General features: G+C 44.2%; 1 protein-coding gene across 1 annotated transcript in view; it reads left to right on the forward strand.

Moving 5' to 3' along the window:
• LOC119434945 (probable cytochrome P450 12a4, mitochondrial) overlaps positions 1-26,140 on the forward strand; it is a 163,319-nt gene that overhangs the window by 110,191 nt on the left and 26,988 nt on the right. Inside the window, exons 5-6 of the mRNA XM_037701946.2 lie at positions 1,748-1,920; positions 6,123-6,201. Coding sequence (XP_037557874.2) covers positions 1,748-1,920; positions 6,123-6,201 — 252 coding nt within the window. The remainder of the gene's footprint in view (positions 1-1,747; positions 1,921-6,122; positions 6,202-26,140) is intronic.

A 26,140-nucleotide genomic window follows, 5' to 3' on the forward strand; every position in this document is an offset into this window, starting at 1 on the left:
CTAAAATGCTTGCGAAGGACATCACCCAACCATCGTCTAGTCCTTGGTCCTCCCCCGCCGTATTAGTAAAAAAGAAGACGGCTACTGGCGTTTCTGCATTGATTATCGGCACCTCAACAAAATCACTAAGAAGGAAGTGTACCCTCATCCACGTATTGGCGACGCTCTTGACTGTCTCCATGGTGCCACCTTCTTTCCATCCCTGGACCTTCGATCTGCCTACTGGCAAATCGCTGTAGACGACCTGGATCGTTAAAAGACCGCCTTCGTGACCCTTGACGGCCTTTACCAATTCAAGGTCATGCCTTTCGGTCTCTGCAACGCACCAGCCACCTTTGAGAGAATGATGGACGCACTGCTTCAAGGATTTAAATGGTCGACGTGTTTATGCTACCGGGAAGACGTGATAATTTCTCCCCCACTTTGGCAACACACTTTGAGCGGCTTTCGCCCATTCTAGCAATTTTCCGACTAGCTGGCCTCCAGCTAAATTCCTCGAAGTGCCACTTCGCTCTTCGTCAAGTTACTGTGCTCGGCCACCTCGTTGTCGCTTCCCGTATCCGACCAGACCCAGCCAAGGTACGCGCTGTCACGAACTTCCCCGTTCCACGGTCTGTCCATAACGTTCGTAGTTTTGTGGGGTTGTGTTCCTACTTACGCCGTTTCGTGAAAAATTTTGCGGCGCTCGCACGTCCACTCACTGACCTTCTCAAGCAAGACGGCCCGTTTTGTTGGGGTCCTCTACAAGCTGCCGCCTTCTCTGAGCTCATCACCGCCCTAACGACTCCACCTATTCTTGCCCATTTTGACGCTTCTGCTCCCACAGAAGTGCGCAAAGACGCTAGTCCAAAGCCAACGAGGCATTGATCGTGTTATTGCGTACGCAAGTCGTCTCCTTTCGAAATCTGAACGCAATTATTCGATTACGGAACGGGAATGTTTTGCCCTTGTCTGAGCGGCTTCGAAATTCCGTCCTTACTTGTATGGCCACCCTTCCCGTGTTGTCACTGATCATCACGCTCTCTGTTGGCTTTCCTCACTGAAGGACCCCACTGGACGACTTGGTCGTTGGGCGCTGCGCCTTCAGGAGTACTCTTACTCAGTTACCTACAAGTCTGGCCGCCTCGATCTGGACGCGGACTGCTTGTCCCGCTACCCTGTCGACCAACCAGATGGATCTAAAATCGAATTCAGCCCCTGCGTTATGTCCGTGTCTCAATTTCTCCATATTGGTTACGAACAACGCCGTGATGCTTCATTGCGATCGCTCATTGACCGGCTGAAATCCGCACCTAACGACGCCTCACTGCGCATGTTCGCCCTCGTGAATGGCACACTTTACCGTCGTAACGTCCAGTGCGATTGCCTTGAGCTGCTTCTCGGTGTGCCTAAACATCTACGTTCAACGGTCCTGCATGAGCTTCACGGCGAACAAACTTCTGGTCACCTTGGCATACCCCGCACCTCCACCACAAAGACGTTACGTAAAACGACAAAATGCGGGCTATTTACACTGTATTTACACCACCCAGACACAGTTGCCAAGGTGGTGGACAGTCACGAGCACCCGACAGAACCGTCTTGTTTCGTCTGCCGCAGGCAAAATGTCTCTTTCGTAGTATTATGTCCCTTTGTTCGTCCGTCTTTCTGTATGTGTCTTGCCATGCAGCACTTGCATGGTGTCTATAGCAAACACTTTTTGATTAGGCAACATGAAAAGAAGCGGTTCATTTTTCGTTTATTTCAGACAGGAGCTGCGGCTACATTCGCTCTCTACCATCTGGCTACAAATCCTGAGGTCCAAGCAAAAGTGCGAGACGAGATCATGTCATTGCCGTCTGATCAGCACCCAGAAGGAACGCAATCAAGCAGTGATAATGCTTTACCGTATATGAAAGCTTGCATAAAAGAAACCCTCCGGTAAGTATCTCACAGCTCGCTTAGATAATGTATATTTAATTAGAGCTCACGCTTCAAGTAGAAATGTGTCAAAAGGGGTAAAACAGCCTTCCAGAAGTTTGAGCTATTTAGAGTCTCACTGACACGTAAATATATGTACTTCTTATATCCCCATGCCATATAATTACACATATCGAGTGCTAGCCGCATCCCGTGAGCAAAAATTGGAGAACGCTTAAGCTTCGGCTTTAAATGTGGAACGTGATAGCGCTATCGGGACCCGTTCGCGTCGCATTTTTCTTTATGAGTAGGCTTCACTGCAACCCCTAACGTGGGAAAGTCAGCTTACAAAGACCAAGCTTACACCGATCCCCTTAAAGTCGGCTTCGCTTTTAAACACAAATGCTTTGCTGGGAAGACATGCTGGGAAGACGCTCGCCATTGGACCGTGGGTCAACGCAATCATATGGTTCCCACAAATGCATGCTCTGCAAGCGGTCCAAAGGCGAGCGTCATAAGCACTGGTCTGTGCACCCACGCTTGCAGAACATGCATTTATGAGAAGCATATGATTGCGTCCTACCAACGATCCTAACAGAACTTGCAATGGCCGAGAGTAAGTGCAAATGAGAGCGAGAGAGAGAGACATTTAATGAAAGAGATATAGAAAGAAAGAAAACCAGATAGAGAGAAAGAGAGACAGAAAGAAATGAAAAATGAAATGATGCAAATGAAAAAAAAACGCGTTAGAAAGGGTGTCAAAGAGACGCTATGCGTTTAAAACAAGCCGACTGAAGTTGCGGCTCTGTAGCCTGCTTTAAGCCAACAGTAATAAAATGTCCCAACAGATGGTGCGAGAGCAGGGTGAACGCAGGAAACTTGAATTCAGCAAAACCTCCAGCGCATCCATCATGGGAGGAGTGAGATGAGAGGAGAAGAGCGTGAGGGTGGGAGGGGGGAGAAGATAAGGTGTTACCTATCAGGGCGGCAGAAGAATATCGTCTTTCGACGTCATTTGCAGCGGAGCAAGCAGATATGCGACCAATTTTTTATTAATTGTTTGCTGTTGCCCCGAGGCGCGTGCGTGTTCAAAATTTGGAGGACGTTTTAACATTACAATATCCTGAATGCATGTCAGGCTTTCCGGCAGCTGCAGCTTTCTTTTTTTTTTCACCTTCGCCTCTGCGCGCCGCTACCGGTTTACCCTGATGATGATGATGATGATGATGATGATGATGTATTGGCATCCCCTTTGAAACGGGGCGGCGACAAATAGTCACCTATCCTGCTTGATTTAATCAGGTATACTATACATATTCTTTATCTAGCATTTTTGTATACCTCTCATTATTTTTTTTCAAAAATTTACCTTGTACCGCTGCCTATGATTTTAAGAGATCAGGTCGTATCCATCTTTACCCTGCTTTTCTTCCACCAGTACTCTAATCGTCTCTTGCTGATCTCTACGGCTGATCTGTTTATGTTCCTTCCACTTTAAACCCAAGCGCTTCTGGGAGTTGCACGTTACCTACGGTTCTCGCTGGGTGGATACCGTCGCATTCCATTAGGATGTGCTGAGTGGTCTCTGGATCTTTACTGCAGCATACACATGTCTCATCTAGTTCCGAATATTTGTTCCGATATGTTTTCGTCCTTAGGCAACCGGCTCGAGCCTCAAATAGCAAGGCACTGCCCTTTGTGTTATCGTACAGATTTTCCCTTCTAATTTCTTTCTTCTCATTCTTGTAAATCTCCATTGTCCTTTTCGTTTCCATTCTTTGCATCCAATATATTCACGGTCTCTATTTCTCTCACTTTCTTTCTGATGACCCCTGGTTGTCTATTTACAGTTTCGATTATCCTGCACTTGGTTGCCAACTTCCTTGACCTCTTCCTCCATTCTGTGTCCACGCTTTTCATGTAGAGATACTTGTGCACTTTAGCCGCCCATTTATTTCATCCATGTTCCTGAGCCTTTCTTCAAAACTAATTTTGCTTTGTGCTTCTCTGACTTCAAAAGAGGCCCAACCCATGTCACCATGCACTGCCTCATTTGTGGTATTACCGTGTGCTCCCAAAGCCAACCGGCCTACTGATCTTTGGTTAACTTCCAAACCCGCCAATATATCCGATTTTAAGCATATAATGGCATTTGCGAATGTTAGCGCTGGCACCATTACTCCTTTCCAGATTCCACGCACCACCTCATACTTATTGTGGCCCCACAGTGCTCGGTGTTTCATTATTGCTGCATTCCGCTTCCCCTTTATTTCCACATTATCTTGGTGGTTGCTTGAGTAATTCTTTCCTTCGTTTATGTGTACGCCGAGGTATTTATATTGCTTCACTATGGGTATTACTTACTGTTGAATTGACACCACGAAGTTACTCGTGTGTTCATTAAAGATCATAATCCCTGATTTCTCTGTGCTAAACTTAAGGCCTAGATTGTCGCTGCGTTCCCACAGATATTCACAAGTATCTGTAAATCTTTTTATTGTCCGCTAGTAGCACAATGTCGTCTGCGTACATCAGTCCAGGGACCTTCTGTTGCACCATTTGTCCATTACGAATGTAGGATAAATCAAAACCTTATTCGCTGTTTTCCAGTCGTCTTTCTATGCCCTTGACGTAAAGCGTGAACAACAATGGTGACAGAGGGCAACCTTGCTTCAATCCTTGGTGAATTCCCACCATTTCATTTCCTTTTCGGCCTTCCCATGCCACTTGTACTTGGCTGTCTCGATATATCTCCCTCAGCAGCTCCACGAAATCGTCATCTATGCCTTCTTATTGAAGAATATCCCACAACAATTCCCTGTCTACGTTGTCATAAGCTCCTTTAATATCTAGGCTTATGACCCTGCCGTGGAGGCGAGCGCCACCTGGATGGGGCTTTCGCAAGTAACCTACCCGAGTGCGCCCCTATTATGGTAGAAATGCTGGTCAAGGAGTGTGTGTTTATGTTTCCTCGTAACCTAATTATGTTTCTTCGTACATTCAAATTATAAACCGATGCTATAATGTCTGTAGGCTGTAGTTAAGCCGTGCATTACGATTTTTCTGACAGATTTTACTTTGAGAAGTTCAATTTTTGTTCACTAACGCCTTGCGCCACGTGGAGGGCCTGTATGGTCGGGGTAGTTTCGGAGTGAATTTCTCCGCCACAGATGCCGATGCCTACGCCGACGCCGGATTTTCTGTGACACGGCGCCCTTAACGTTATCGCGTTAAAATGTTCTTCCCAAAGCGTATTTATTACACCAAGTACAAAATTTTGTCTGCAGTTGGAATCCCATCAGAACATATTTAAAATTAAGTTCATAGGTATTGCGCTCCAAAACGAAGATATGATTAAGAGGCACAGTGCGACTGCGGACCACCTAGGGCACTTGGAGGTTCAGCCAAAGCACGGTAAACGATTGTTTTTTAAATGCGCAAATATTTCCATGCCTACCCAACCAGGAAAAACGTCCGTCCGTCGGTCCAGACGAACACCTTCAAGATAGGGCTCGCCACAGCCTGTCATTTAAACTTGGTGCTGCCTCTCGCTTCATCACGAACGAAGCGGCGAAAACACCGCGCGCACGAAGCTATCAGCGCTCGCCGCACTGCTTCCCCATCGCTTTCCAGACCCGCGCGGCTGCGCCATGCGCAGCGGCGCACGGTTGATAAAGAACGTGATCAGCGCACCTGGTGCCGCCATCCGCAGCACTGTACTGGTCGGATCAAGTTTCATAACATTGATAATAACACCGGGCTAGTGTCAGTGTGCGTGGAGGTGAGCAAGTGGCACAATGCTTCCGCATCTTTAGACAACTCCCGGAGGAGCTTCTGTGTTTCCTCACCCACTGGATTGCCGCGGTCCGGATCAAACCCATGACCTCGGGCTCAGCAACGCGACGCTATAAGCCGGAGCTACCACGGCAGGTTTGATTAGAACACGCACCGTCAACTTCGGGCATAACAATTGCGTATTCTAGAATGCATTCTAAACTTTGGTGCTCCATCACCGTATCCAATTATTATGTACAATTCAGTGTTGCTAACATAATCTCTTCCCTCGCGTTCCGCACAGTATAGCTGATGGAATAAAGTCCTTCTAATGGCAACTATAGTAGTGCCAGTTAGTGGTGGAGCGGAAAGTTACCGGACTATGGAACAGCGTTGCGGCGCGCAATGTGTGGCGATGTATACAGTGCTGCTATATCTACTTCTTTCAGGCTTCATCCCATCATCCCTGGCGTCAATCTGAAAGTAAAGCGTCAAGTCATCATGTCTGGGTACTGCATACCAGCTAATGTGAGTTTCCACTTAAGTTCTTACCTTGTGCTGTGGCTACTTAGCGCACATTAGATAACAGTTCCATCCTATACACGATGTCATTCAGGGACGACGGATATTTCTTCAAGCTCTAAATAGAGGTGCATGCATCAGCCCTTTATACGCAATGCCTCACGACACAAAGTGTACCAGACAGCTGGAACAATGCCAACATTATATATTCCATAAGAAGAGAGACCTAAATAAAGAACTGAAGAATTATAGAGCAATTACCTTGCTATCAGTATGTATAATATATTCACCAAGATAATTCCCAATAGAATCAGGGAAACACTTGACTTAAGTCAACCAGAACAGGCTCGCTTCAAGAAGGGATATTGTACGATGGATCACATCCAGTCATCTCAGTCACAGAAAGAAATCTGCGGAGTACAATCAACCTCGCTATATGGTTTTCATAAATTATGAGAAGGCATTTGGTTCAGTAGAGATACCCGCAGTCAAGAAGCAATTGCGTAATCGATGAGTACAAGAGGCATACGTGAATATCTTGGCAAATATCTCTATCTTGGCAATATAAATATCTTGGTAAATACCACAGCTACCTTGGTTCTCCACAAGAAAAGTAGAAAGCTGTCTATCAAGAAAGGGGTCAGGCAAGGAGACAGAATCTCTCCAATACTATTCACTACATGCTTAGTATCCAAGCTTTAGACTCGGAAGGCTTAGGAGTGAGGATCAACTGCGAATACCCCAGGAAGATGAGGAATCTTCGCAACCTCCGGTTTGCAGATGACATTGTCCTATTCAGCAACAATGGGGATGAAATACAACAAATTATTGACGACCTTACCCCAAAAAGTAAGAGTGGGGTTGAAGATTATTCTGCAGAAGACAAAGGTAATGTTCAATTGCCTGGCAAGGGAACAGGAATACAGGATCGCCAGTCAGCCTCTAGAGTCTGTAAAGGAGCACATTTATGTAGGCCAATTACACACAGGGGACATTGATGATGAGAAGGAAACTTACAGAAGAATAAAATTGGGTTGGAGTGCATATGCTAGGCATCGCCAAATCCTGACTGGGAGCTTACCACTGTCGTTTAAAGGAAAAGTTTAGAATCAGCATTCTACCGGTGCTAACATATAGGACAGAGACTAGGTGGTTAACAAAGAAGCTCTAGAACAAGTTAAAAACCGTAGAAAGAGAGATCGAACGAAACATGTTAGGCCTAACGTTAAAAGACAGGAAGAGAGCGGTGTGGATCAGAGAGCAAACGGGGTTAGCCGATATTCTAATTGACATTAAGAAAAAGAAATGCAGTAGGGCTGGCCATGTAACGTGTGTAGGACGGATTACCGGTGGACCATTAAAGTTCCAGAATCGATAACAAGAGAAGCGAAGCGCAGTCGAGGACGGCAGCAAACAAGGTGGCGTGATGAAGTTAGGAAATTTGCAGGTGCAAATTGAAATCAGCTAGCACAAGACAGGGGTCATTGGAGATCGCAGGGAGAAGCCTTCGTCTTGCAGTGGACATAAATATAGGCTGATGAAGACGATGATGATAAGTGAACGTTCTTAAAAAACCATTTGTGGTCTACTGTATCTGTATCTGGTCAACGCAGTTTAAATAGATAACAAAATTTTATGCGCAATCCTGATTTCACTTTACTCTTGAGTACTCGATGAATCGGCCTTACATAACTTCAAGTAAGCTGGACATTAGTGCACTGTTTTTCGTGTTAGCGACTGATTGTAGTTACGCCGGCGAAATAGCCAAACCCATAAATGTAACAAGCATAGAAGCTGACTTGTGCGCCTTAATTTATCAAATTAGAAATGCTGTTATATAGGCTAAAGAGCGCAGATGTGTTCTTCAGTTTCACAGTTAAAAGGGCAGGGTGCGGGAGGGTGTAAGTGATATAATAATAATAATATATAATAATAATAATAATAATAATAATAATAATAATAATAATAATAATAATAAATAATAAAATACCTTTATTCATGAAAACAAGTGATACAAGGTGCCAAGGCATTACGAAAAAGTTGCTACAACAAACAACTACGCGACGCAACCAAGAGCTTAAACAGCGGAGCTGGTGATCGACCTAGCTTCTTCCAGGTTTACTAGGCTTGGCTAAGTTTTGCTAGGAAATGCTAAGCGCTGCTAGGCACGGTATTTCGAATCGGCTCGCCGCCGACGCGCAGGCTCTAGTATGGCCACGCGACGCGCTTTAAGATGAGCGGCTTCTCCTTCGGGTGTCCGGACCTTTGGTCGTCCCGTGTCAAGGCTACGTGTAATCGCCACAGAGTCAACGAGAGTTCTGCCGCCGTCGCGGCTGCTCCGAGTTATCTCCTCGGTGACGTCAAGGCCAGCTGCGCCTCCACACTTGGCGGGGCGTGGTTGGCCGAAACCTGCTGAGCCGCCGCCACAGGCGCCTGATGCTGTCACGGACACCGCGCGCGTTGGCGCAAACGCGTGGAAACGGCGAAACGCGGACGGCGTCGGCAGTAGCTCTGCGCGCTGCCTCGTTGTTGCTGCTATAATCTCTGTCTCGCTCTCAGTTTCTCCCGGGAATAGCGCGCGCCGCGCGCATGCTCTCCTTCCCTCCCCTTAACGTCGCATGTCAACGCAACATGTGCACGGTACGGAGAGGAGCCGCTCCGCGAGGTAGTTAGTTGCTAGGCAACGCTCGGTAACGTCATCGACAGAAGCAGATTTAACGCGATAGCGTTAAGGGCGCCGTGTCGCAGAAAATCCGGCGTCGGCGTCGGCGGGCGTGGATGTCGGCGTCCATGGCGGAGAAAATTCCCAAACCACTCCGACGCGCAGGCCCTCCGCGTGGTGCAAGGTTTTGGTGAAAAAATTAAATATCTCACAGTGAAATCCGTCACAAAAATGATAAAGTACGACTTCATTTTTCGGCGTTGGTTTCGGCGTCGGATGTTTACCATTCGGCGTCGGATTGTAATTTGAATGTACGCGAAAACATTATTTGTTACGAGGAAACTCCAACACAAACCCCTTTTCCAGCATTTCTACCAGACCTATACAGCAGCGCGCTCGGGTAGTTTACTTGCGAAAATGATATCCAGATAGAGCTGGCATCCTGTGCAGGTCAAATTGCGACTTCGCCTGTCTGATGCGTTTTGGACACGTGCGCTCGTCGGGGCAGTAGCAAAAAATTAATAAAGTAATAAAAAAGTGCTAGGGCCTACACATTTAATACAATAACACTGTAGTGCCCTGGGAAAGACTTCTCCCAGCAATGCATTTCTGCTTAAAAGTGAAGCCGACTTCAAGGGGTTGGTGTAAGCTTGGTCTTTGTAAGCTGGCTTTCCCACGTTCTGGGTTGCAGTGAAGCGCTTCCACTGAAAGAAAACAGCGATGCGAACGGGGCCCGATAACGCTATGGCGTTCCACTCTTAAAGTCGAAGCATTAAGCGTCCTCCATTTTTTTGTTGGCACTACGTGGCGCAACCAAGAGATTAAACAGCTCCGCAGTTAAAAATGGAAACGCAGTTTGCTATTTAGCCATCCAAAGCGCGAATCCCGACCTGCCCTGAATGTCCAACTTGAAGCCACGCTACAATGCGTACGGAGGAAGGCTTATATAATTTGCCGAACTGCTATTTGGTATAATTTACTCAAAAATATCCGACTTCAGAAACAACTTTCTTCGTCATTAGAAAAATTATGCTTGAGCCGGTGGAAATATTTCGTTGCTAAACATATATTCGCACTCTTACTATAAGGATTGGTTGTAATTTGTCACTTCCGCGTTTGTTTTCCGAGTCTTCTCTGTGAGATTGAGCAAGGTGTATTTATTGTCGTGTAGCATTCTTCATCCTATTCAAGTTATTTAACAATACAATGTATTTCGTAAGTTTCTTATTCTTTAGTTAAGTTACCGCTGTTAATACAACCACAGTTCTTTATGACCTCACTGTGTATATACAAGCAAACAGAATAAATTATTCACCACTGAGGACTGTTCTTATAGACGGTATTTCGTGATTTGTAAGCATGCAAGTTGTATTCGTATGCTGTCGCTGCCAAAATGCGTCCATCCTAGCAACCGTAGGAGGCGGCCACCATTCGCTATAATGGTGTGCGCCAACCACACGCAAGTGCATGTGTAGAGTATTTGTTAAAGCGAAGCTGTCTTTGCCGATCCTCCCCGACTTTCCTAAACGTTGCCGCGGGGCGTTGCTATTGTCTTGCCGAATAGCTCACATTAAAGAAATGGATTTCGTGCTCCAAGTTGGGATCAAACCTCTGTCCCCAGCAGAGCAGCCCGATGCTTAACCATTAGGTCACGTGTACTACGTTCGTGCCAACGTGAACTAGCTCCTTGAGATCACCGCCGCGAGTAGCACTCTGCGTAGCACGGTGCGCGCGCGCATGCGTGCATGTGCCAAGGAGCTGTGTCTGGACAACTTGTAACGCGAAGATGATAGTTTATTTTATTATTTACTAATACTGTCAGCCCATGAAGGGCCATTACAGGAATCGATGATACGAACACATACAGTAATGCAGTATGACAAAAATAAACTAAACGAACAACTGCAGACGTCTCAGCAGGGATGCGAAACAGTTTAAGTTCTAGTAACTGTACAAATTCCCCACAAAAATAAGAAACAAAAATTGAACAGTTACACCTTTGGCAAAGTTATGATAGACATATTAGCATGCAAGCGGCAAAAAGAATATCGCGCACATTGTAAATATTCTTCAGCATATGAGGCTGACGTGACATAGTCGGGGAGCACATTCCATTCCGTAATACCTCTCGGGATAAAACTGTACCTAAAACAGTCATTTCTGACTTGAGGGGTGTGATGTATGGCTATGACGATGTCTGGATGTTTCATTTGTCGAGATTTTGAAGTACCTGTGTTTGTCGACAAGCAAGTGACCATTAATGATAAGGTAAGTAGGTTTCAGTCGTTCATACTGGTACGCAAATCTAGCGGAGGTAAGTCGGCAAGCTTACAAAGTTCAGTGGGGGATTGGCAGTAGTGATACTTGTTGAATATAAAGCTTGATGCTAAGCTCTGGATTTTATCAAGTTTGTTGGTTGGATTTTGTTTTGTGTTGGATCAAATTTTTGTTGGTTGGATCCCATACAGTTTTAGCATACTCCATGATAGGACGTATTAAAGATTATAGGCTAAGATTTTTACCTCATGTGTCGATGCACTTATACTCCGGCTTAAGCTCCAGCGCGCTTTGCTAGCCTTACTACATACAGCATCAATGTGTTGATTCTACCTGAGATCAGAAGTGAACGTTATTCTAGATACTGATGTTTATCGACTCTGTTAATAGTTATACTACTTGTATTGTAAGGATAATGCAAAATTTCTTACTTTCTCGTCTTGGACATAACAGATTTAGCTGAGTTCAGTTCCATCTGCCAGTCGTCACACATTTTTTAATTTTTTGCAGACTAGACTGTAAATGGCCTGATCATTACTATTTCGAATTATATTAACATCACACAATCATCGGTAAGAAGTTTGACAGGGACATAATATTAGTGGACAATAAGACAGGACCTAAGACACTTCCTTGCGGAACACCCGACACAACGCGGGAAGGGCGTGATGAGCCCCCGCGAATTCAACGTATTGTTCTCTAGAAGAGAGGTAAGATGAAAACCACTGAGTGATTGCGGGGCTTTCAAATACGGAATTAATTTTGCGGAATTATTTTCGGATGGGATACTTTGTCAAATGCTTTCGCAAAGTCGAGGAAGATTATGTCTGTTTGACCACGGGAGTTTAAAGTTTCAGAGAGGTCATGTACAATTTCAATGAGTTGGGTGGTTGTTGAAAGCTTTTTTTCGGAAACCATGCTGTCCAGGAAAAAAACAAGTTGTATTGGTCCAAGTAAGAAACTAATTGTTTATAATTGATGGGCTAGAGGAGCTTAGAACACGCGTTTGTAATAGAAATTGGTCTATAATTTGGCACTTCCGCAGTACTGCCACTTTGTGTATAGATATGATTTTTGCGCATTTCCATGCTACCCGGAAGCAACCATTATCAACAGAGGACTGCAAAATTTTAGTTAGATATTTAGAGTTCCATTCTGCATGTCTACGCAAAAGCTCGTTTGGAATGCCGTCAGGACCAGGGCTCTTCTTAACATCGATATTCAGCAAGAGAACACCTTGTTCATTTATTTCAATTTCTGCAATAGGTGGTCTAGCAGGTATGTTGGCTACATGAGGTGCATGACCATTATCTTTAGTAAAAACGGAGGTAAAGTAATCATTAAAATTATCAGCTTGCATTGCAGCAGTACTGCTCGATTCTGAGGATAACGGTTTTGTAGCGTGAGCTACACTGGCCTAGCCAAGCCCGTTTCGCGCGGCACATCAAGAGCCGTGCTGCGCATGCGCAAGGATCAGTGATGTCACACGGCTTGCGCACCGGAGCCACCGGAGTCGGCACCTCTCGCGCACTCCGCCGCCGCTGCGCGTCACTCACCGCCGCCGGTCTGCGCATTCCAGAGGAGTGACGTCGTAGCCGTGGTAGACGCACTGGCGCCGGCGCGTGCTCGCTGTGCAGTCGCCGTCTGACACTGCGCTGGAGCCGCTGCGCTTCGGACTGGCGTTTGCCAGTGTGGTATAGCCATGGAGAAGGAGAGCGCAAATGCTGCTCAACAGCGCAGAAGAACCGAGAAGCTTGACTCATCGGATCCCGAAGTAGTTGCCTGGCAATTAGCGGTTGAGCGTAGGAGACAACCAGGAAAGCTAAGAATAATCAGCTGAACCTTTGCTAACGCTACGTATATCCTGGCATAGCCGAGCTAAGCCACTGCAACTTTTTTGGATGGGTCGACATAACGCCAGAAATTCTGAGGCGCCTCTTTAAGGAACTTCGTAAGTGTCACATTAAAAACTTATCTTTACATTCTTTTTAAGGCATTTCAGGTCTTGGCTCATGCGTTGAATTATGATTTCCTTATCGGGGGTTGGATACCTCAAACAGTCCCACATTTCCGCCTTAATCGTCTCCTTAGATGTTTAACTTCCCTTGTAATCCAAGGATTTTTCCTTTTAAGTATTTATAGCACTTTGGTATGTAACTTTTAATACATTTAATCCATGACCGTTGCGAAATAGTAGTCCCATAAATAATCTGTACTAGTCTTCGACTCAAAGAGATCAACAAAATGGTCGAATGAACGCTCTAAAAAGTCTAACACACCAACTCATTAGCAGACGAAAACTTCAAAAACGTTTTATGAAGGGCACATCGATATGGATCAGGTCCTAAGCTTAGAAATACTAGCACCATTTTATGGTCTGAAAGACCATTTTCAGTTTCACATATTTCTAAATATGTCATTAAAGAATTTTACAGAAAGAATAAATCAAGTAATAATGATTTAGTCGCACAGATTCCTGTATAATCTGTCACTACCCAGGTTAGGCCTAAACAGAAAGCTAGCTCTAAAAGCTGGTCACAACTCGAAGCCTCAGTGTGTCCCGGTGAAAGTGTCGGCAAATCAATGCCGGCCAAGTTAAAATCACCTAAAAGTGCAATATTATTGCCCTGGTGCATGTTAGACTCCATAAATTTTCTTTAAGTGAAAAATAACATGGACAGGTGAGTTAGGAGCTCTGTAAATACAGCATATGGACTTGACGTTCACCCAACTTGGTTTTGATCCAGACAGTTTCCATCGCTCTCGGTCTCTAGAATAGTATACGGTACACTGTTCTCTATCAAGAATGCTACGCCACCAGCTCGACCTTCACGATCTCTTCTGACGATTGAATAGCCAGGTGGTGTGACCTCTGCATCACTTACATCTTTACGCAGCCACGTCTCTGTTATATCGATAACATCTGGTTCATGCTCCAACACAATTCTAGGATGCTTTTGGCGTTCACATTATTAATATTAAACTTTGCCTCTTTTCTGGGGGGTTTTCAGGTGTTTCTTGCGCCAGGTGATCGCACAAGTTTGACCCTTTTATTTTTATCGTCATCCCAATGGAACATTACATTATTAGCTTTCAATTTATCGAAGATCAATGCCACTTTTTCTCCACCTTTCCTATCTTCAGAACAAGAGTTCCACAGCTCCTTTCGTAATTCAACAATCCTTTTAGAATAATCTTCGTTAATACTAATCTGGGTGCCGTTGAGCTTGAAACAATTATTTAGTATTCTTTTCTTATCCCTGAAATCTACGAACTTTAGTTGATTGGGCGGTTCAAACAGAAACCAAGCCTGTGAATCATCTCAATAGAGTCTAGCTTTAGTTTGAGTATACCTTCGAATATGTCCTCGTTTACTGTTTCATTAACACTTCCTCACTTTCATGCTTGTCCTCCACAACTCCGCGAACAATTATGTTGTTTCGTCGAGATCGGTTTTCTAAATCATCAAATTTACGTCCGAGCACTGCCAAATTAGCATCATTCCCGATAACTAACTTCTCAATTTCAGTGACCCTGTCGCGTGTTTCATCCTGAGACAGCAATTTATTTTCTATCGTTGATAACCTGTTTTCAACAAGTTGCGAACTAGTATTCGACCTGCAAACGAGTATTCTATCTGCTGCAATTTAAATGCTTAAGCATTTCTTTGCTTACCCCACGAGAAAACCGTCAGTCCGTCTGTCATGTAAGACGATCGCTTTCAAGATGGAGCCCGCAGCAGCGAAAGACTGTACCTTGGTGGCGCCTGTCGCTTCAGCGCGAACGAAGCGGCGAGAACACAGCGCTCACGGAGCTCTCAGCACACGCCGAACTCTGCCCGTTTCGCAGATCGCTTTCAAGATACGGGCCCGCGCGTCTCTCTTCAACGTAAGGTGAGCGGCGAGAACACAGCGTGCCAAGCCATCCGCCGTCAGGACTCTCTGTCGGCATTGCGGATCGTTTCAAGATACGGTCGGCGCGGCCGTGACAAAGGCAGCCGTCAGCGAAGGTTCATATTTCGACGCAGATGGATAAGCCGCCTAAAGAACGATAACGGCTTATAGTGATCGCAACGTGATTAGCTTGCCTGGCGCCGCCACCTGTTATCAATGCACTTGTGGCGCCATCCGCACTACTTCGTGACGCCTCAGTGCTGCCGTTTGTAACTGGCCGGATCAAGTTTCGTAAAAGTCATAATGACACTGGGCTGCGTGTAAATGAACAAGTGGGACAATGCTTACGCATACTTATACAACTCGCAGAGAAGTTTCTGCGGGAATTTTATTGCGATACGAAATTTATAGACACTCGAAGCGGATTTCTGCCGTCGGCGTTGTCGTCGCCGTGAGGTTCCGTATAAAGTCCAAGGGCGAGAAAGTCGCCGCGCGCCGTATGCTGTATGTGCGAGTGAAAGCGCGCGAGGCACGCCCGCTTTCACGGACAGCGCACGCACGACGGAGAGCAAACGCGACCGTCGCGCCAACTTTCGTAGGGAGATGGGAGGGACGAAAGGTGAGAGGGGGGCGACGTTGTGCTGCGGCACCAACGGCGCAAGGGGAACTGGCGACTCAGTCTCGCACGCAAAAGGAGGAAAGTGGGAAGGCAGCTTGGGAGGAAGGGCTTATACTCTGCCCACAACTGCGTATTTGTACTTGGCCTGGCTGTGGGCGGTCGCCCGCACTCTATCTTGCAAGTGATCTGCAGACGGCTCATAGCTTTCTATGCGCTGTACTTTCGCCGCTCAATTTCCGTTGAAGCGATAGACCCCACGAACGATCGCCCGCTGCAGCTGCGCTTCCTCACGCCAGCGTTTTGACAGCGGTTGTCTGCGGTCGACGAGTAGGCTCTATTCATGTTTGCTTGTGCGCGCTCACCATGCTTGTTAATTTAGTTAGTAAGCGAATGCGTCCAAGTTTATACAGCCAATAAATCTACGATCCTTAAATCGTATAGCTCTCTAATTATTCGCTATCGCAATTGATGCTTCGCCTTTCGTGCGAAACTGCGACTTTTTAATAGCAGGCAGATTTCCTGGCGTCAAGTATTTGCCGACATGCTACTTTGCAAGGGAGGGAAAAGGAAGGCCTTGAAAGAAGGAGGGCAAAACAAATGAAAAATAACAACACAACTTGATTTTATTGATGATTTGATGTTGTTTTCCCTTTCGAGTTCAACTTGTATGAAAATATGCGTCATGTTGACTTCATTGTTGGCTTTTTATACAATATATGCTATAATATATATATATATATATATATATATATATTCTAAGCGAGTAAGTAATTGCGCACGCACTTGTGGCATTCAGCGGCAAATGAAAGGGCAAACGCAGCAAAAGTTAGGCTAACATTCGACAGACTGGGAATCGATGAGAAAGTGTATACTTGGGACCCAGTGAAGAATATTAGAATTCAATTACCGCAGAAAGGAAGTCCTTGAAAACATTCCCTTTCCACTTTGACTTCGCTGAAATCCTCTAAGAACAACAAAGTTTCAAAATGACAGCCCAGTACCAAAACTGTACGAATCCTTTCCCTAAATGCTCGAAGTATGGTAAATTTGATCAATTAGAGAACCTAATCCTGTCTTATCAACCTCACATTTTAGTAATTACAGAAACATGGCTTAATCCTGGTGTACGTGATTCTGAAGTTATTCCTCCTTCATACAGACTGTTCCGTAAAGACAGAGGATCAAGAGGCGGCGGTGTCGCGATAGCAATTAAAAATAATATAAAGTCCTTAGAACTTGATGACATTGCCGACCATGAAAGTTTATGGTGCAAAACAACGTATTGTAAGAAAAACATAACTGTAGGGGGAGTTTATCGGCCCCCAAATGCAGCACCTGACTTCATTGATCAGATTCATGATTACGTTTCAAACATACTAACTCTAAAAAAACCGGTGATTTTAGCTTCCCGGAATAGACTAGAACAACTGCTCACATGACGGCCGTGACGTCGCAAGTTCAGAATCATTGCTAGACGTGGCGTTCACGTTTTCACTGAACCAAATGGTAACTGATAAGACCTGTATCACTTCAACATCATCATCTTTACTTGACTTAATTCTTATAAGTAGTACATTAGAAGGATCTTCTGTGTCCATCGAGAAGGGCATTTCAGGTCACAAAGCGCTTATTAAGCGAAACTTTAAGGATTATACACGCGCAAATAATCCTGCTGTACTAGGTTTCCTAGAATGCCAGTTTCATACAATCAGTGAACAAACAAATGTACAAGAACTCTGGACGCGTTTTAGAGATATTGTTAAGTATTGCGAAGAACCTTCATTCCAAATAAAAGAAACGCATGAACCGAGAATACCCGTGGATAACACGTGAAATAATCCAACTAAATATAAAATAAAACGACGGCGGAAAAAGGGAAGCAAGTTTACGTTAGATGATCTTATCGGTACATTAAAACAAAAAATATCGGAAGCAAAAGCCCGTTTCTTGACACTACGTTACTTTCGTTTATGGCGCATGACCTCACAAATTCTGGCGATATTTGTCAGATGAACAAGAAAAAATAACGCAAATCGAAATTTCGGATCATGTTATTCAGTATCTTGAACACATTGCTAATGAGACGAACAACTTCTTTCAGTCAGTTTTTTCAAAACATGCTACTAATGCAGTTTTAGCACCTTACGATGTCAAAATACCAATGGAAGAATTAACTGTAAGTGAAGAGGGCATACTTTCTCTATTGCATAAGCGTGATCTTAAAAAATCTACCGGCCCCGATCAGATTTCTAACTCATTCTTAAGTCGATACGCAAACGGGACATCAAAGTATCTATTTAAAATATTCACTCTTTCTCTACAACATCAGAATTACCAGACGATTGGCGCAAGGCTGCAATAATTAATTCCAATACATAAATCGGGCTCGAAATTAGATTTAATTAACTACCGCCCAGTGTCATTAACAAGCTCATGCTGCAAAATAATGGAACACGTAATATTTAAGGCCATAATAACTCACCTAGAAACAAACGAACTTCTGTATAAACAACAGCACGGTTTCAGATCAAGACTGTCAACTATAACCCAACTAGCTGAGTTAACTCACGACATAGCTAACGTACAATAATGATGGCCAATTGGATGCAATTTTTTTAGACTTTTCTAAAGCGTTCGACGTAGTTCCGCACCAGGATTTACTCACAAAATGACTGGCTTTTGGTATTAGTAATAAAATAATATCCTGGATCAACAGATTTCTTTCCAATCGTAAACAGAGCGTTGCAATCGATAATCATCTGTCACAACCACTCGATCGATGTCTACTCCGGAGTACCTCAGGGATCGGTTAATCTGGCACCACTCTTGTTCTTGATGTACATTAATGACATCCAGTTTGCCATTAAAAACTCAATTCAGATGCGCCTGTTTGCTGACGACTGTGTCGTGTACACAGTCGTACACAACTCAGACGACCAGATGAACTTCACACTTCACTGTAACAATTTACTCTTGGTGCAACACATGGGGCATGAAACTGAACACATCAAAAACACATTACATTTCTTTCACAAATAAGAAACTCCCGCTTAACTTTAAATATTCGATCGGAAGCTCAATAATCAACAGAAGCGACCAGGTAAAATATCTAGGTATTAAACTCAAGCCTCACCTTAACTGGGAGCCCCACATCTCGACCATCTGTCAAAAAGCCGAAGGCAAACAATTCTTTTTAAAAAGGAAACTGCGTGCAGCACCACCACACCTCAAACTAAATGTGTACAAAACACTAATAAGGTCATGCCTAGAATACGCTGATTTAATCTGGAGCCTTCATCAAAAACGCCCTATAAATAAAATAGAGCGCATACAAAAATTAGCAGTTAGATTTGTATATTCGGATTACAAAAGGCAGTCTAGTATCTCAGGTCTGATTGCAAGGGCAAACCTAGAATCCCTCTCGCAGAGTAGAGCAATTTCACAACTAAAATTCATCTATCAAATATACCATGCTCATTTCCAGATAACACGTTCTCATTACTTGCAATATCCCCCAAAACGCTCAATCAGACTAAATCATTCCAAAACAATCTATGCTCCCCCAAGTCGTGTTAATGTTGACAAACACTCCCTTTTTCCGTCGGCCATTTCCTAGTGGAACAAGTTAACTAACAATATTGTGTGTTGCAATAACATCGACTCTTTTATTAACCGCATTCAGTGTATTGACTTCTCATCATGATGTTTTTATCATTGCATTTCTGTACCACTCCTGCACGGGTGGCGAAGGGCCTGCAGTATATTCAAATATATTGACGCAAGACAAAACCGTCTTTAAATAACGCGCGTAGGTTCGTGCGCCCTCCAAGAAGACAACGGCGTATTAGTGAAAACAACAAAGACGAAGACGTAATGGCACGTGCATTCGCCGCACGCACGGGGATATATGTGACCGTTGTCAAAAAAGAAGAGGACGTGGAGCGCCGCTCGAGGAAAAGAAGGCTTCTTGATCTCCTGCTTGCAACGCTGCAGTTATTCAATTTATTTACTTGCTGGGCACAAGTTAGCCCCAAAAAATAGTTACCTTAGAAGTCCTTGAGTCATTCGTTACAATATATATATATATATATATATATATATATATATATATATATTATATACAGTTTTGCGCGGTTGTCACTTGATTCAACGTATTCAGCTATCTGGGTGATGATGGTGATGATGGTCATTGCCATCCACTTGGAAACCGGGCGGGGTCAAATAGTCCCTTTAGTAGGACTTTCCGGCGGGCTAGTTGGTTCACAGCTTTTACACGTTTATATAACTGTGCGAAACAACGGGTTTACTCCAGATTTTACTCTTTTCGTAGCCACTTTTATAGTTTCTGTCGACTTCATCTTTACTTCTGGTGTTTTTTTCATTAAGCCATATCTTTATCCTTCATGCCTTTTTTGACATCATCACCTCTTCATTTGTTGTTTGTTGTAGTATTTGTTGATTCTATTTCTTTTTTTAATCAAACGTATTTATCGCCTCATCCTACGCCTTTACTATGGTTCAGCATATCTAAAACGATATTCTGAGTTCATTGCAAAGTTTCTTGTTATTATGTATCGTACTTCATTACTTCATGGAAGGTTACCGGATGACTGGAAGATAGCCAGAGTTGTGCCCATACACAAGAAAGATGATCGGGCTTTATTGCAAAATTACCGTCCAATATCGCTTACATCATCATGCTGTAAAGTTATTGGACATATTGTTGCCAATCAGATAAATGAATTTTTAGCCGAACACTCAGTCCTCTCTAATTACCAACACGGGTTCAGAAAAGGCTACTCAACAACTACACAATTAGTTACAGTAATACATTCACTTGCTTCATGCCTTGATAAGAACGGTCAGATTGATTCAATATTTCTACATTTCAGCAAAGCTTTTGATAGAGTTCCACATGACAAACTAATACTAAAGCTCAGACGCATTAAACTACCGAAAATTTTAATATGGATAACGCGCTATTTAACCACAATCGCTATCAATTTGTAGCAATCAATGAGCGGCAATCAGGCTATCTTCCGGTTGGCTCCGAGGTCCCTCAAGGGAGTGTGCTGGGACCATTACTGTTTTTACTGTTATAAATGATATAATCACTGTAATTGATCCTAACGTGCAAATCAGATTGTTTGCGGATGATTGTGCGCTTTTTCAAAAATAACCTCAAATAACGATCAGAACCATCTTAATACCGCTCTTGCTCATTTTTGAATGGTGTGAAACATGGGATGTGAAACTTTATACTGATAAAACCATCTTTCTTCGCTTCTCTCGGCAAAAAGCTCCGCTCTCTTTTGCGTACACGCTAGGCATGGCACCGTTGCGGGAAGAGACTAAATCCCAAGTAACACAGAACGTAGCGTAAACGTTGCCTGATTGTAACAAATGTCAGGCAACGTTAAACAGCCAACCTCAACGTTGAATGTACGTTGCCAGCTGTACGTTCAAGTGAGTGTCATAAATAAATGTCACAACAACGTCCTGACACCCACGTTGTGTCAACGTTGCATGTAAACATCAATTTAACGTGTAAATGGTATCAATCTAGCAACGTTACAAAACAGCACGTTCCCAGAACGTTGCCGGATGTCACCAATATTGACATTAATGTGATGCCAGGCTGCTGTAGCATTTCGCATGTATACGTTCATGCAACTATAAGATATTTTCATTTTCAACTGAACATTCATCTTATCATACAGTGAGGTATGGAGATGTATAGTGGTTATGCAGTAATTATATATTCTAAGGACACCATGTTAAATGATGTTTATTATGCTTCTCCACAGATAAGATCTGCTACAAATTATATCAAATGGCAGAAGCATTCACATGGAAAAAATGCTAATTGTTGCAACGGTTCACCTATAGTAGACAAAGTTACGCATAAAAGTATTCCCTTCTTACACCACCAAATGCACAAGACTTTGTGACTGCTTGCACGCCACATGCCTCTAAAAGTGGAAACATTAAGCAAGGGCCATCATGAATTAGCCCAAGCCCTATGATACGAGCTGCATAAAAATGACGAACCCTGCACACTGCACAGTGGATACACACAGATCATATCTACTTGTCCATATGAAAAACAGTGCATTTTTTCAGTTCACGTATGGTTTACATCATAGAAACGGCACTAGAGCAAAGGACTATAAGCCACCAATAGGGCTGCAAACACATCGTACACCCACCACACAGGACACATACATGCACGCTGCTGCAGACATGTTTTTTTTTTGTTTTTTATAGGAGGAATCTTCGCGAGCCGCACGATAAACACAGAAGGTACGGACGACAGGAGCAAAACCCGCGCACATTCAACACACAGACACGAAAGGAAATGCGGACGATACGGGTTAACCTGCGCCACACGAGCTATCAACCCTCGTGGATTTGATCCTTTCCGCCTGAAACAGTCACAACGCGCACGGAAACATCGAACACTGCACATCTGTACCTCCGATATCGTGTCAACAATTCTGAGGCTACAATTCATGTTGACGACATCAGAAAGTTATCTAAAACTAAGTGACGGCGTAGGAAAAGTAGGCAGCATCGCTAAACGTCATGGATTGGCTTCGAGTCAGCTTCGAGACAGCCCAAACCGTTCAAATCAGGCCACAGCGACGGCTTGATAAGGATAACGTATGCTGATCTCAAAGGCCATGCTTATGCTGGCTGCAGACGGCGGAAGCAATTCAAGGTAAAATACGTTTTAAAATTTCTTTCTACGCTAAACTATAGTCTAAAATATAGATTGTTCTACGGTATTTTGTCTTGCAAAAACTATACGTAGTTGTGTGTAACCCGGCAAAACTTTTAGTATGCGAGTGTACTGGTTAATATTTTTGTCATCACAGAGGCCACAACATTCTCACAAGTATGCAGGTGGCGCTATGTTTTTCCTCCGTGGGATTTGTGGCTTTTTTGGGGGGACCCAGAGCCCTAAGACCACCAGTGTAGACGAAGACGGACCCAGAGAGGCTCCAAGATTCAAGAAACGTAGAATCGGTAGAAGAAATAGACGTAAGCACCAGGGGCAAGGTCATTCTGACATAGGTTACATTAACATGCAAGGTGGCAGGAATAGGCTAAGTGGGAGGAGATAGACGAGCAACTAAGGCAAGAAAAGCTGATGGTATACGGGTTTGTGGAGACACATCTTAGGGACATGGAGCAACCTCCCTGTAACCCTGACTATACATGGGAACATTGCAATAGAACAGAGGGCAGAAAAGGGGGTGGAATTGGTGCATTTATTCATAAAAGTATGAACTGGCAAAAGGTCAAACAGGAATGCAAGGAGCATTATGGCTAAAAGGGAAAGTTGCAGGAGAGCAGACACTCCTTGGCTTTGTATACCTGTGGACAGGAGAAATGCCAAAGAGGAAAACAAAAAATGCTGGAATGCATATCAAGTGACATTAATGAGCTAGGAGAAGGGTGCGAGATTATTAACTAGGAGATATGAACGCAACATAGAAGACATGGACGGGTAACAGACTCAACAGGCAACATGATGCTGGATATGTGTGAATGCATGACTTAGTTGTATGCAACAGTACTGAGAAGTGTGAAGGGCACATAACATGGGAGGTAGGGAGCCTGCAGTCGACGATAGATTAGCACTAATGTCACATAGGATGCACGATAGGCTAAATGTATGAGCATAGATGAATATGGCTCCAGAAGTCTAGGTAGTGATCACAAACGTATTAAGGTGAGTTTAGAAGGGAAATGAAAGTAGGTAGGAGGCAGATGAACAACCAGGTGGGATTTTACTCGGAAAAGCAGCTTGAAATAGCAACCCAGCAAATTGAGGAAGTAATTTCAGAGGACACAAAAACAGAATGGACATATGCAAATTTAACAGGACTATTTGAGCTAGAGCTTACTAAGGTACGAGTCAGGACAAAAGGGAACAGAAGACGTAAACCAAGAGCTGGTGGGATGAGGAGGTTAAGAAGGCCATAGAGAAACGCCAGGAAGCCAGGGAACACAGATATTCAAAGCAGAGGGTGAACCAGAAGCTGATGTAGGCAGAAAATGGAACACTTCTTAAGCTGTAGAAGGGAAGCATCCAATTTGATCAATGAGAGATCAGAAGAAAGGGGAGCCAATGGTTGTCAGAAGTAAACAAAAAGGATAGAAAAGCAGCGAAGAATTTGGAAACATCTCAATCCTTGAGTAATAGACTAGCCTAGAGCAGAGGTTTATAGTACAGCTCAAGGTGTTCGACTAGAGGGAGATGAGGCAATGGAACATAAAGAACAATGATGACAGAAAAATTTAAAGAACGAAATAGCATGTGCTCAATCAGGTGAGGATGGACTAGTCAGTGCAGTGGCTCCCTGGCACAAAGCGAGTGGGAAAGGGCAAGAAGAGGGTTCCTAGTAGCACGTCGACAGGTCCTGATGGCATCCCAATTATGTTGATAAAGACATTGGGCCCAAAATCTAAGAAAGCATTAAGAGAGGCAGTGAGCAAAATGATAATGGACGGTAAAGCCCCTGACGGGTGGAGACTGAGCAGGATGAGCATGATATATAAGGGAAAGGGGGACAAAGCCGACATAAACAACTACCGTCCCATAACAGTGACGTCATTGGTTTACAGGGTGGTGATGCAGATTATAAAGGACAGACTGCAGGCATGGGTGGAGAGCGAGGAGGTGCTGGGGGAACTACAAAATGGGTTCCGAGAACAAAGAAGGTTAGAAGATAATCTGTTCTCATTGACACAGTGTATTGAAATAGCAGAAAAGGAACACAGGCCCCTATGGCTTGCCTTTCTGGATATCAAGGGAGCCTATGACAGTGTAATCCAAAAGGATTTGTGGACATACTGGGCACTCTAGAGGTGGAAGATGGAGTAAGAATCTTTTAAAAGATATCTATAAAGTAACAGGGTGTTATAAAAGGGAAAACAAGGTATCTGGGCCTATAGAGATACAGCAGGGGCTTAGGCAGGGGTGCCCTCTGTCACCTCTGTTGTTCATGCTGTATTTCAAGGATTAGAGAAAAAATTAGAGAGGAGCGGACTTGGCTTCAACCTTTCCTATTCCAAGCAGGGAGAATGGATTAAACAGTCATTACCAGGACTGATGTATGCAGATGACATTGTACTTATGGCTGACAGCAAGGAAGACTTGCAGAGATTAATGGACATCTGTGGTAAAGAGGAGATAGCTTAGGTTTGAAGTTTAGTAAAGAAAAATCGGCAGTCATGACTTTTAATGATAATCAGGGCAGCGAGCATAGGATACGGAGGTTACGCTGGAGGTGGTGGATAAGTACAAATATCTTGGAGTGTGGATAAACAATGGGGCTGAGTACCTAACGGAACATGAAAAATATGTGACGGCTAAAGGTAGCAGAAATGCAGCTGTGATGAAAAATAGGGCACTGTGTAATTACAATAGGTACGAAGTGGTGAGAGGGATTTGGAAAGGGGTGATGGTCCCTAGTTTGACTTTCGGCAATGCGGTCCTGTGCATGAGATCAGAGGTTCGAGCAAGGTTGGAAGTTAAGCAGCGAGGGGTAGGTAGACTGGCTCTGGGAGCACACGGAAATACACCAAATCAGGGGGTACAGGGTGACATGGGATGGACGTCATTCGAGGGCAGGGAAGCCAGCAGCAAGATAGAATTTGAGGAGCGATTGAGAGAGATGGCAGAAAAGCGGTGGGCAAGGAGAGTTTTCAGTTACTTGTACATGAGGAATGTTGATACAAAATGGAGGAAGCTGACCAGAAAACTGTCAATCAAATATTTGACTGCAGGAGGGGTGCAAACCAGGAAACAGCGGTTAAGAAAAAGGTTAAGGAAACAGAGAGGGGTCTGTGGAAAACAGGGATGCAGACGAAATCAGCACTGGGCACATACCGAACTTTCAAGCAAGAAATTGCCAAAGAAAATATCTACGATAATTCTAGGGGAAGCTCTTTGTTGTTTGAAGCCAGGACGGGAGTATTGCGGACTAAGATGTACCGAGTCAAGTACCAAGGTATAGACACGTTGTGCTGTGCGTGTGGAGAAGAAGAGGAAACGGCTGAACACCTCATACTTTTCTGTAAGGGGCTTAACCCTACAGTGCAAGGCAACGGGGCTGATTTTTTCAAAGCATTGGGGTTTAGGGACAGTGAAGGCAAAATAGACTTTAAGCGGGTAGAAATAACCAAACAGAGGTTATCTGATTGGTGGATAAAATTAAGGCAGGGGTGAAATTTCACCCACCACAAAGTACAAATTATGTTAATAGCCATGGCTAGGTGGTATGCCACCGCCCGATTTAAAGGGTTCAGCCTCATCCATCCATCCATCCATCCATCCATCGTGTTTTGTGATGGCGGTCGTATGTGCGGGGTGCTACGAGCGTCGCGTTTGCTTGATCGTGGTTTTGTGTTTGCTGTTATGAAGTAGGTCGCAGTTAGCGTGCACAGAAGTGCCTGAAGATACCTTGTGTCATGCTGCAAACT

The sequence above is a fragment of the Dermacentor silvarum genome, unplaced genomic scaffold (genome assembly GCF_013339745.2).
Source record: "Dermacentor silvarum isolate Dsil-2018 unplaced genomic scaffold, BIME_Dsil_1.4 Seq333, whole genome shotgun sequence".
NCBI classification, from domain to species: Eukaryota; Metazoa; Arthropoda; class Arachnida; order Ixodida; family Ixodidae; genus Dermacentor; species Dermacentor silvarum.